The 13,673-nt window shown below is 42.7% G+C and overlaps 1 protein-coding gene across 15 annotated transcripts in view; it reads right to left on the reverse strand.

Annotated features, from left to right (window-relative positions):
- Window positions 1–13,673, reverse strand: part of KMT2C (lysine methyltransferase 2C) — a 1,799,940-nt gene that overhangs the window by 138,634 nt on the left and 1,647,633 nt on the right. For all 15 annotated transcript variants that reach the window (XM_078663231.1, XM_078663229.1, XM_078663237.1 and 12 more), the window contains 2 exons: window positions 9,505–9,754; window positions 4,481–4,614 (listed from right to left, as the gene is read on the reverse strand). In XM_078663231.1, coding sequence (XP_078519357.1) covers window positions 4,481–4,614; window positions 9,505–9,754 — 384 coding nt within the window. The remainder of the gene's footprint in view (window positions 1–4,480; window positions 4,615–9,504; window positions 9,755–13,673) is intronic.

Consider the following 13,673-nt stretch of genomic DNA (forward strand, 5'->3'; position numbering starts at 1 on the left):
ACGCCGCCAGCTTCCAGCCATCCAACGCATGGTGCCGCAAATCAACCCAAGCATCCTCCTGTGAAGCGGCGGATCCCAGGGACTCAGCCGAGTCCCACAAGTAAGAGGTGGCCCTAGCCAACACACAAAGTGTTAAGGGCCCGAAGAGCTGCACTGGTCGAAGCGAACATGTTGCGCCCCCAAGAGTCAAAGCGATACCAAAGGGGATGATGCTCGGAGCGTTGGAGCAAATCAAACATTCACCCCCAGTAAACTGATCTGGGTTTAATCCATCATCACTCTTTAGCTCACTCCACCACCCCAGTTCAGACAGGGCCATATGCAAATCAGTCTGACCTTGTGCCTCATGGGAACAGTCTAGCCCGAACTGTCAAGCCATGTCTTCCCTGGACCGGAAACAAGCATCCTGGGACGGGTTTATGGCTAATCAGCCGTCATCAGCCAGGCTAGCTTCAATCCAGTGGCAAAGTGAGCAAGGGACCTACATCTGGGCATATACTGACAACTTAGGGCGAACAAAGCGATACCAAAGGGGATGATGGACGAAGCGTTGGAGCAAATCAAACACTCACCCCCAGTCAACTGATCTGGGTTTAATCCATCATCATTCTTTAGCTAACTCCAAAACCCCAGTTCAGACATGGGCATATGCAAATCAGTCTGACCCTGAGTCAAGCAAGCGGGCCTCCCGTGATGGTGGAGACAACAGCGGCGTCAGGAAGGGAAAGGCGGTCCGCAAAAGGGGGCTCGAGGCAGAGGGGAAGAGGGAAAGACACCCTGGGTCACGTGGTGCCGGTGCAGAAGGTGATTGGGCACCGGGTCCCCCGTGGCGGGACGCCCCCAAGTCCCCATCAGGGAAGAAAGGAGCAAACCCTCAAAGGGAAGCAGCAGCTCCCTCCCACCAGAGCCCTGGAGGAGAACTTCCAGAAGGTGATCCGCGGGGAAATGGGCAACCGGATCACCCATGCGCAAAATACCCACAGCCATGGACACGGCGTGAGCGCAGGCAGCACCCGCCTCCGTAGGGCCCTGCAGTGTGTGAAGCAGTTCCTCCGTGGCCGACGGCTGCAAGCTAAGATGGCTGTCTCTGAAGCCAACCGGAGGGGCCAAAGGACAGGTCCGGAAAGGCAAAAGAGGGACAGAGTAGTGGAGGATCTGTGGCTCCTATGGTGAAAACCGCAGCCGCGGCGAGGAGCCACCCTTGATGACGTCGGGGAATAAGTGACGACGCGGCGGCCCGTCTCCGGCGAGGACAACACCAGCAGGCACCCAACCTCCAGAAAAGAGGGGGCGTCAGAAGTCCATGACCCGACGCCTGTCCGGTGCCGTAGAGTCCGCAGCTCTGGCGCCAAAAGAGACCGGCTTCCTCCACACCACACAGCTCAGGGGGGCTGGGCCGGAGCCGAGACGGCTAAGGGAAGGCTCCGACTCAACCCCCGACAAGGCAGCCGCCTGCGTGGAGGGACGAGAGGAGCCCGGAGGGGGACGAAGGGTCCCCCGACAGCCCCGACCCATAACGGGACGGGTCCGCCAACCCGTGACGTCGCCAGGGCCAGCAGCTGCCGGTGCCGTAGCGGCGTCACCTCGGCCTCAGACAAGGCCGCCGCCTGTCCAGAGAGCCGAGAGGGGCTCAGGGATGCAACCCGAGCCCCGGCGACCTCCCACGACACCACAGGGACTCCTGTGGGAGTTTCCGGTGAGGCAGAGGCACCATGGGACGAAGAAGGGACCCCCGAAGGGCAGCCCCCAACGGCACCACATCCTCCAAGCCTGGAGCCGAGCCAATCAGCACCGGGGCCGGAGCTGCCGGCGACGCCGTGGAGGGCCCCGCACACTGCAAGGGATCAGCTGACGTCCCAGGAGGGGAAGGAGGAGGAGGAGAATCCAGCGAGGCCTGCAAAGCCGCAGCATATTTCTCTATCTGGGCTCCCGACGCCCCCACACCGAAAAACGGTGGATAAAGGGACGATACTCTGGCCGCATCACCCGCGGAGAGCCCACGCTCCCAACAGGCTGGAAACCAGCCCTCGGGGACAAACTGCGACACTTACCAACAGAGGAGCGACGCTCTTGCGGCATAGGAAAGGGATGAGGACGATGGCGACAATGGCTGCTTCGAAACCCTTCTGCAGAAGCTGATTGAGGCGACGAAGCCGACCTGGACAGACGAGTCGAGAGAAGTTTCATCCGGCGCTCCCGCCGCGACTTCGGCTTCAACTGTTGGCATGCCTCGCAATCAGTGGAGCCGTCATCTTCCCCCAAATACCCCATGCAAATGAGGTGAGGGTCCGTCACCGACATTAGGCGTCCACACGACGAGCACGTCTTGAAGTCCGAAGGCATCCGCACACTGTTCCCACAGATACAAGCAATAGCGAAGGAAAAGGCCTAAACAGGCCCGGAGCATTAACCAGAACCGCGTTGCACGCGGAAAAGGAAAAAACTGACGTAGGCGCGCCAGGGTGGGACTTGTGACCTCGCTGACGTCACGTACGCTGACGCCTGGGTGGAATCGCGTGATGCAGTCGTCTCGGCACGCAGGGATGCTGTGGCAAGAAAAGTTTTCCGGATCCAGTCTCACACCTGGGGGTAATTCTACGTTAAGGAATCTGCGGCTAGTAGTCTCTATCAGATGTTGTGATCGCGCTACAGACACTAAAGGCAATTCAGGTGAGGGTCAAACGCCGACATCTGGCAGTGACAGGCGCAACATGATATGCAACCTGCCTATTAGGAGGAAATCTTCACACCAGGAGACAAAGTCTCGAAAAAATATTAGACAAAAGTCAGAAGGTGGTCAGTCAAAAATTGACTGGGGTAGCTCTCTCCGGATCTGCTACGATTTAATGTCAGGGCGCGGGAGTGGCGACTATACAGGCCCCAAGCACATAATTTCTAGTGCGGACGAAACAGACTACACAATGTGGAGCCGAACGACCTCACCTACCGATGCAAAGGGATGCTGCTTGTCAAAGGTTTCTGGATCCAGTCTGATGCCTGGGGAGTATTCTAAGGTAAGGAATCTGCTGCTTGAATTCTCAATCAGATGCAATATATAGCATATGTCTTCATTTTGTCTCTATTCTAACTTATTAATAATCATCTGCATACTCTTTATACAGCACATATGTCCCATATACTTTTCCTTTATCTATAGGACCCTGTTTTAGATGAGCTAATGGTTTGGTAGATTCCGCCCAGTCATAACATGGCACAACATCTATTCGCAAGTTACAGAGGGCAATCCTGTTCTTATTCACTGCATTGCTGTTTTACATGTTAGCTAGCAGAATAGCAAATCAAAACATACTAACTGTGCCTTCTGTAGTTTGGGAAATTAAGCCAGATTCTTCAGCCTGGGATCTGATCATTTATGTGTGCATACCACTGAAAATAGCATGCTTAATTTCCAAACTAACATTTCCATCTCATCCACAGGAAATCGGCATTTCCACAAACAATTTGGACCCTTAGCTTTAAACTCCAGATTACATTTACCAATAGTTTGAGGGGGCTCTATAGCTGCAAGATAAACCCCTGTATTTTATGAGCTGAAAGAGGACAACAAAACCTGCTTCATAGGTTTAAATAAAAGCCACTTAACTCATCATTAATTACAACTCCTACACCCATTTCTCACTTGCACTTTATTATCAAATGTGAGTTGCTTGCAGCATCCTGCAATAGCCTGTGTATGCTTGTGATCCATGTATGCCATAACCACACAGTAATTAAAAGTTTATTAACTTGGTCTATGTGCTTACTCCTTGATTACATCCATGTCTAAGAAGCAGCTGCTTAAATTAGTGAATATGAAGGTTCTATAAATCACCCAATAGAATAGAATATTCTTCGCTAACCATGTCTCATTCAAGAATTATAGCGGATGTAAAGCTATCTTGAGGATACATAGAGGGAATGTGAATCTTTTAGATATCTAAATAAATCTTAATTTTATACAAACAAGAGACAGTAAAACATGCAGTCAACTCATCAAAAATACAGGAAGAATTAAAAGTTTGTAAATCAGAAAAATGACTGCACCACACACATAAATGAAAACACAAATGTGAAACTCAATGAGAAATAATTTGGTACACTTAAATTAAAAATAAAGATTGCAATCTGTTCAACGTCCAGTAACAAAACTATTTGCATCTAATATCAAAATGCTTTAAAGGAATAAGAAAGGTTAAAAACATTTTGTACGTTTAACTCTTTTCTCAAATAGCTGGTCAGAAGTAATTCTTAAATGGATCGCTCAAATACAAGGTGCAGTAATGTATAAGCATCTTCTGAAAAGAATGCATGATTTCAAATAGAGACAGAAATTATGAAAGGAATACCATTGGCACTGAAACAGTCATGTTTGGCTTTTGAGTGTATACACAGTCACTAGAAAATATTTAAATGTTAAAGGAAAAAAACATAGAATTCAGTTAGTTCCTTAGGATATAAGAATAGGTTTCCTTTTTTTTACCTGTTTGATAAGAGGTAGATCTCTGAGGGATTTCCTTACACCACCGCCAAGAACTACTACTTTACAGTGACGACACCATTGATGTCTTCTTCCTGGACTATTTACAATGTGCTGGTCCTTCAATTCTGGTATAACTAATAATGTATATTTTATTAACAAAAATACAATAATCATTAGTAAAGGTTACTTGCAAAAGTGACACATTTATTTTTTGTCAACAATATGTAAACTGAATAACACTAATCTCCCAAATTTAGCATGCACATGAATGCTCAGCTGGGGTTTACACTCTGATATTACCATAAAGATTCAGTTCAAACTGTTGTCTGCAAATGGCACCTTTGTTACAAATAATATGCCTTGTGCCTACAGATACGTCTCAGATTATCACAACTACCAGAGTATAGGCTGAATCTAAGCGGAGAAGTAAACTCCATTTTCCAATAAAGATGTTGTAAAAAAAAAAAAAAAAAAGAAAAAAAAAAGAAAGTACAAGAACTAGTATCCAACTAGGTTTTGTTCTTAGATGGATTTCAGAATTACTATTGCCAACTTTGTTGATCTCCCCGGTTTAACATGCTTGCAATCCAGCCCACTTGAAAATAAAAATAAAATCAATCTCCACATGTCACACAAACAAACTGACTGAAATAATTTTAAAATTCATGTTTTATTGACCTGAAACAATTTTGACATTAAAAATAATTGGCCTATCTCGCAGTTGAAAATGTGTCAATATATGGTAGGAACCAAGCAAGAATTGAAATTAAAGCAGTCCTAACACAGGGGATGTAAATTTTGCAGGGCGATTCCAAATTTCTACCTCTATGTATTTTGGTAGATTGCTATTTAGTGCATGCTGATATTTGAAGAGTCTATTTTTTTGCTGCTGACATTATTACATAGAACTGTAGGGTCATTTAAAAGGGATGTCTGAACACGCACTTTCTGAAGGGCATAGCCCAATGACGTCAGAAAATTGTTTAGCACCAACTAAAACATAAAAAAATAGAATCTGCAACTATATATATTGGCCATAAAACTACAAGCAATTGACAACAGCTGTATATTTCTAGTGGTGGTTGGTACTTTATGGAGTGAAGGATGGAGGCCCATTGGTTTTGAAAGCTGTAACTATCAGAAGATGAGATGATAGTCTGAACTGCGTTGAGGCCTTCAGCTTCGGTTCTGGCTCTTACATGCGCACAGGTGATGGAGGGAAAACTCGTGAGCCACTGCCCTCCTCCCATATACACACATTGTGCACTAAAGAGCTGGGGGGAGGACATAATGATCACTTTCACCAGTACTAAAAAGAACTGCATTTCTACACCCTAAGCAGAAGTAGAACTCTATCCAGGCTTCTCCTTGGATCGTAGAAGACAGACAGAAAAGGGAAACCTCTATGCTCAAGTTGAAGACTGACAACACCTTTGACACGGAATGATGGATTCAAAGTACCAACATGCTATAATGAAAAGAGTCTTTGATTCTGATGCAAATAGGGCCTTCTATTTGCCATCACATCTCACTGAAATAAAGCTGACCAAGAGAGGAGTGTCCAACAAAATAACTACAGGTCACATGAAGTCACTTTTTCAAACAGCTTGTACCCAAGGCGGGAGAGCCTACTGTTCTAAGAATAACAAGTGGCATGAGATAACTGTCAGAGGTAAAAACGGAGTACCATGATCTGCTCTATGAGATGTCTGTGGCCACCAAATAGGTTTCCCAAGTGTCTACATTTACACCAGATACTGTAAATTATCTTGAGATTATACTTTTGAAACAGCATGTAATAAGGTAAATCCTCTTGAGTAATGCCCAGTGGGATAAGGTATATCGCTTATTACTTTAAAGGGACATAGATGTAGAAGCCCTGACAACCCTCATAATGTCTAGGTTGTCTGTCTCAAAGGAAAGATCAAGGTGAGAAAGCACTAGATCGTTGAAGGGTCCTACTTAACTTGGGCAGGGTATCTTCAATTAATAATAAGAGGAAAATAAGAGCATATGAAGGAGAGATGAGAAAGAGGTTATGTCTAAACTACTGGGGAAATTAGTTACAATGCATAATGCTATTTGGAAGTCTTGAATGTGTTGAGTAGTGCCTTATCTGTCAAAACGGGATATGTATGTAGCAATGAATATGTTTAAAGAATTCGGTAAGAGCAGAAAATATTCAAGCTATTGCGTCAGATATAGAATATCAGGAGGAAGATGGGCCCCTCCCTTATTACATGCTACATATGATGTTTTTGGTAGCAAGTGTATCCATTACTCAAAGTCTTAGTTCTCCATAGCTCTCATCTTCGCTGAAAAAATTTAACTTTGGCCTTTTCACTGGCTTTCCTTGGCTAGTTAAGATATTTAAAATGACAAGTCGTCCAGTGGAAGTTGATTTCTTTGAACAAAATTAAAACAAATATAGCTCGAGGAGATTGACCATAACTAATATTAAAAATATTAATTACATCCTTCTACTCTATTTCTAAAAAAATAATTCATGTTTTACTCAGGCCTGTTTGAAATGTCCATTACGCTGGCGTAATTTAATGTCACATTTGTTTATACGTTTGCGCCACGTAACGTAATAACATGCCTTTTGAAGCAAACAGTGCATGGCAACAACGTCAATGATTTTAAGGCGAGAGGCTGCTGTTTTCATCATGTGTGGTTTTTTTAGCACAAAATCTGTTGAACATGAGGATGTCATTTGAACTAAAATATAGTGCCAAAGGCCAATTTCACATTTTGCATATACGTTCTGAAATTTCGCTTATTTAAACCAAAGCAAATTAGGGAAATGTTGCGCAACCTTAGTTTTAGCTAAATCAGGGCAAGAGTGTGGCAATCTGTGGGGCATGACCAAGCTAATTTCGGGAGGAGTTTGCTGCCTCTTTTTCAGTACCCAGAAAGGGAAGGGGCAAGAAAAGAAGTAGTCCATTTTCCAGCTCTCACATCTTAAAACACATTCATTGATCTTTTTACACTCTAAACAACACAAATGCAGGTTAAATGAGAGTACAGGATTATTTCTTTTATCTGCTTAGACAGTAAACACATGTTTATACTATACATTGACGATTCTTAAAGTACCCAAACATAATGCAATCAAATGGAGTAAATGGCATGCCAGAAACAGTTTTGTTTGCAAACTAATACAATTATAACAAATTGGAGAAATCTAAATTTCAGCAAAATAACTTGTACCATACAACCCTTTCAAAATAAGCTAGTATTTAAAAAAAAAAAAAGTTTTCATACATGTTCACAAGACAAGTCAACAAGTAGATATCGAGAGGCAGCGAATGGAGCATAGGGCTTGTATGCAAAAAAGGTAATAGAGTGCGCTCTACTCCCTACTGAATATTGGTCATGCTGAGCACCCCAGGAAAATATGTCAGGCTACTCCTTAAGAGGCTTTAGGATGGGCTGCTAAGTTCAGAGTCTTATCATTGAACAAAAATTGCTTAAGTGGAGTTATGGCCAAAATGCAGGGTGCTGTGGCGTTGATGACTAGATAAAGCCTGGCAATTAAGGGTCACTCCGCTCTACTGTGCAGTTGTAGACTACCCAATTGTATTTGAAAGGGTAAACAAAAGTACATTCTGAAAAAATCTTGTAATGGTGCACAGAATGGACTAATGGTGGAATTTAGCGAGTTTACAATATAACATTTAGGGACAAGTTAGTCTGCAGAATAATAAATTTGCTAAGGAAAGGCATAGGGCAGTTGTAAGCAAAGGATTTGTTCTCATACACATGTTGTTTACACTATATATCATTGTAGTTATAACAGAGTTGCCTATGGCTAACCAATTCCCTTGTAAGAATGATGCAGACCCCACCGATGCATCATATATGGTGATGACTTCCTGATACTCCTAAAACACTCAGTCGTTTACAACAAGTATTCGAAGCCTTTTCAATGCATACAGAGTACAATCCATGAGTTCTTAACTTCGCTAAAACAAAAGTCATGTAGTTCGGAAGGGTTAATTAATATGAGAACTGCTATCTAACGAGTACTAAACAACTGAATGTCAGGGTCTACAAGTATCTGGGGGACACAGTCAATTACAAACCAAGTTGGTGCACAGATTTTGTGATATAAAAAGAGAGCTATTAATGATCTTTCAGGGTTTTATAAACAATAGTGAAGTTTTACTCCTGACCGCTCCTGAAGGGGTATATAATGAAGAAAATGTTATAAAGCGGCAGCTTCGCTCATGCACAGCAAGCTCTTAAAGACAATATGGGAGTCATTATGTTAATTTTTTTTACCGCTTTCATTCTGCTCCACTGGAGGCTATTATAACCGAGGTACATTTTCATTCTGCCTAGCATCTAACTAGGTTTTCCATTAAAATTCTCTAGGGTTACTAAAAAGATCTTTTGGGCTTGGCTTATGCTTAATCAATAACAAAGGGGTCTGAAAACGGTGTCCTCTTTTGCATGGACCGACTTCAGCTGTAACATTTTTTACGAACCCAATAAAAGCATCCAGCTGGTCAACAGCGTGATGTAAACTCAAACAACTGATTTTGCAAAACTGGCAGAAAATCAAGCTATTGCACTGAAGCAATTGTATGTCGTTTTGCTGATGCTAAAATACAGCACGAAAGTTATTTTTGTGAGTTGTGTAATTTAATGTAATTTTGCATACATTTCACAAAATTATGCAAAAGCAAATTATGCTCATTTCACACACTTCTAATAAACACATTACTGCCCATGGCACTTTAGAAATTAAATGACTGCTGATCTAGAGAACAGCAACTGGAGTGTCTATGGAATGAATATACAGCATATGACACGGTTAAACAGATATTTTATCAGTTACTTGTTTTTGTACAATAGACAAAGCACATAAAATGAGGAATACATTGCTTTGCAAGTTGTTACTGTCAACTGTTAAACATACTCTAAAAGCGAATTATTTTTTTATAGAAGTGAAAATTTCCAAGCCATGGTTCAATTCATTAAGTATGAAGAAATGTCTACAGTGAAAGTGAACTTACCATTGTTAGTTGAAGTAAATGGCATGTTTGCCTGTTTCAGTCCATAAGACCCCATGCTTCTGGCAGAAGGCATTGATCCTGCACGGTTGCCATGGAGAAATATGTGCTGTCTGTATTCTAAATCGGTGGTAATTCTTTTATTGTTCATTAAACCCACTTGTGCTGTTTCTGGTCTCCCGCTAACCTCATAGCTGTTGGGAATTCTGACATGCAGGAGATCGGCAACTGCAGCGACAACACTGTCGATGTTCTAGAACAATCATAAAAAAATTATCATATTTGGATTCAAGCGAATGCAGCATAGAATAACAATGCAATGCTTACCCCACTTCACAATGACTTACAAATACAAAATGTGTCTTTTGAATACATTTCACTGATGAACTCCAACTCGGCTAACGTCACTAGTAGCTGAATTTGAATCTGGTCTTCAACAAAATGTGTAAGCCAACACGCTAGGAGACATTTTAAACTTGCATCATATTATTTAATACAAAATATTAAATAAGCATAAGCTAAACAATTTAACACAATAGTTAGTGATTAGAATTATACTGCTATGCGGAGCAAACAAAACACAACAGTCATATTCACTGCAACTCCTAGCTCCAAACCCAGAGGCTCAGTTAGGTTCCCTAAGCTTCTCAATTTTAAGCATTTGTGGCACAGCTGAACTCTCCAACAGACATGTTGCTACAACCAATGATTAGTAATCTGCAAAAGGAGGACGCCAAGAAAGAAGTTTCCATTTAAAAGATTGAGATTGCTAATACACTGTGAAATTTTCATCCTGGGGCAGTCAGGAGCTACTATGTAGTATAACTAATATCCCAGAGTCACTATACCACTTTTGGTACTTGACTCTCTTAATAGTAAGCTTATTCAAATCTTACTCGAGGAGGAAGAGGTTAGAAAGACACACATTATGGAATATTAAATAACACTCAAAATCCATCAGTGTTTTATCTATTAAGAATAAAGCAACTTTGCAAACAGATAATAAATTGATTGCATATTCAATTAAAAAATGAAACTTGAAGGTGTTAGCACCTACCGAGGCAGGGAAATGATGCCAACATAATTTTATCCTATACACACTTAAGGCTTTTTCTCTTGGAGGTAAGATAGCGGCCACACAGTCGGCTGAGTAATGCGCTGCTCCTGATCAGACCCCCTATGTCTTCCTGATCGACTAATACATGGATGCTGTGCAGATGAGATCATCTGGGCTGCTTATTACCTGTTTTCGGCACAACAGCATGATTGGTGGTGTCTGTCATTTCGTGGATATTCTGCCTGTTGCCTACCCCACAGCTTCTTTTGGACCCGGGCTCATCTGGATGCCGTACTTCGTCTATTCACGTCGCGATGCGCCTAAGATCGCGAGAGGCTTGAAGACTTGCAGCTCCACAAATCCTCCATGCACAGCGAAAGCCAAGAGCGGGACTCAATGTTCAGGGGCACAAACATCGAAGAAATCCAACGATACCTCAAAGAAACTCACTGAGGGTGGAAAAAAGTCCACTCCAACAGCCCTCTTCATTTCAAAATACTACACCAAGAAACCTGCACTTTTGACCGCTGGAGGAACTTTGATGCAGCCTCCCCCTGATGACTGAACTGTGCCATACTGGAGGTGAGCAAATCCTCTGGGACTAATTTGATTAAGTCTGGGGGGCCCTCAGGGGTGGAAGAAGCTATACAAATGACAGCAGCAGAGGGGGCGATATACTACCCCTGATCCTGAAACAGTTTTAGAAATGCAGGTGATCACTGAGAGGGGTAACTCTGACTGAGATAAAATGGAGGCTTCGGTTAGAAAGGTGCAGTAATTAAGGCTCTAAAGGACGGGGGTCGCTGTTGACAGAGCTGGGATGCACAAGCCATTAGCTTGCGAGGAGGGTATGAGGCGGACTCCGGAGATTAGTTGTTCTCTTTATCAGACCCGGTCAATTCGTCCAGTGAAGAGGAGTCTTACATACTTAAGTGGAGCTCAGGAGCAGAGTCACTGGGGAGTAGATGGAGTGAGTCAAACAGCTTACAAATGGAGGATAAAAAGACCCTAGCTGGAGGCATAGTCTCTGATACGGCAAGGAAGAAGGGTGCTCTTGGTACACAGGAGTTGAATGAAGGCACAGGTGGTTTTTCGTGGGGTTACTCGTTTTCACCAGCACTTGGTGATCCAGGGGAGAACTCCCCCGAAAAGTCCGGACGGGTTCTGGAGCTCAAGACGGGTCAGAAGAGATATCACTGTGAGCCAGCTATCAAAGCATAATGTAGCATAGATATGAGACTAGGACAGAGAGTCAAAGAATACAAGAAGCCTGTTGCAAAATGCAGAATGCTATTAGTCCTGTGGCTAAATCATGCTCAGAATTTGCTGAACCGACTGGGGAGGCAGAGAACAGAATCTCAACATTGGAAGATGAACTGATATGCTCAGGACTCATAGAGATGATACTCAGAGGAAACTAGCCAAGTTGGAAAATCGCTTGCGACTGAACAATCTTAGGATACGTGGGATTCCAGAGGGGTCAGATGTTTGCAAATATGTCATGGAACTTTTTAGAGAAGCCTTCCCTGAGCTGACACAATGGTGGTGGAAGCATGAAATGCAAAGGGCTCCAGTTTTCCATTTAAACCACATGCTCAAGCTGGCTAAGAGGGTATAAGACCTAGGACAGTGCTAATTTTTCTGAATAACTTTGTTATGTCAAGCTCTGTATGATTAGGGATGTCCAGACAGGAAGAGGCCTGAGAAGGGTTATGAGTTTTTTTGTCAGGCTAGATTATTGCCAAACGACGGTAGAGAAGAAGTGGCAAAACTGAAAGTCATATACATAGAGAAAGCACATTTTCTTGCTTCTGACATACAAGCAAAAGAATTTCTGACAACTCTAGATGGTTAGATATTCAGGTTAAGGGTATAAATATGCCCACAATGGACCTTGTTGGTTCCAAATCCTCAAAGGACGGGTGAGGGATCTTTCGAGCTGCATATGGGGAGGGATGGGGTCGGGTAAAGGTTGGGGGAAGCAAGAGGGGAAATAAGCCATTTTGTTAAAAGGAGTAAGCAAGACTATATTACATTGATGTATAAGCCAAAAATTGAAGATAAGCAGGGGCCAAATTATTTAAGGCGGTTTAAATGTTTTCGATTCCTCATCTTAATTCTAATGATAGAAGATATGGACTGTTCTTCAGTGACAAGGGGGATATGTGATGATTTCGCAAAGACTTCTTATATGTTCTATTAATATATGTGGACTTAATGATCAGGATAAAAGGCATAGAGTAGCTCTTGAGTGAAGTACGATGCAGCCTGATTTAGTTTGTATTCAAGAAACTCATATCCCATGGGGGAAGCGTAGAATATTAACTGAATTAGGGTATGCATTGTTAGCTTGTACACAACAAACTACAAAAATAGAGGAGTTGCTATTCTCACAAAGCATACTACTTGCACCGCAGGAAAAATCTTGGTAGACAAGTATGTCCGTTGGGTGATTGTGGAATGCTGCATTGGTGCAGTCAAATTCACACTATGCTCTAGATATGGTTCAAATACGGACGAGGCGCAGATTTTGGATTTTCTTAATGTTGAAATTGTATCTTGGCCGACGCCCGGGTCTTATATGGGGATTTTAATACTCATTTAGAGGTCATATATAAGTAAACAGGGGGTAACTATACAGGAAGGAAACTTAAGGTCATTAGGGCTTTGCAGCACTCTCAATCACTGGCTTATAGATGAGTAGTAAGCTGGCTCTGTATGTACTACACCAAAGTAAGGTATAGTGTGCACAGAGTCCAGTAGAACCCCAAAGGTAAGCAGAGGTAAAAGTATATAATACCTTACTCTCTATTTGTAATAGTTGTGGGCGAGCAGTAAGGCTTTATCAGAGGGTAGTGTTAAGCATGTATTGTACACACTCAGGCAAGAAATGATATCACACACTCAAAGACTGAACTCAGACCAATTTGTTTGTAAAAAAATATTATTTAGTTATATTTATTTCCTAGAACCAAGCAAGTGTAAATGGTACTTTTCAAGGCATGTTGAACAATACAAGCAAGCTGAATGAAAAGGACTGTTACAGGTTTGCAAATACCTTTAATACAGTTGAAATTACTGTTAGATTACTTTTGATTACTTGTTAACTTACTTT

Source organism: Lissotriton helveticus, chromosome 10 (genome assembly GCF_964261635.1).
Source record: "Lissotriton helveticus chromosome 10, aLisHel1.1, whole genome shotgun sequence".
In the NCBI taxonomy this organism is placed as follows: Eukaryota; Metazoa; Chordata; class Amphibia; order Caudata; family Salamandridae; genus Lissotriton; species Lissotriton helveticus.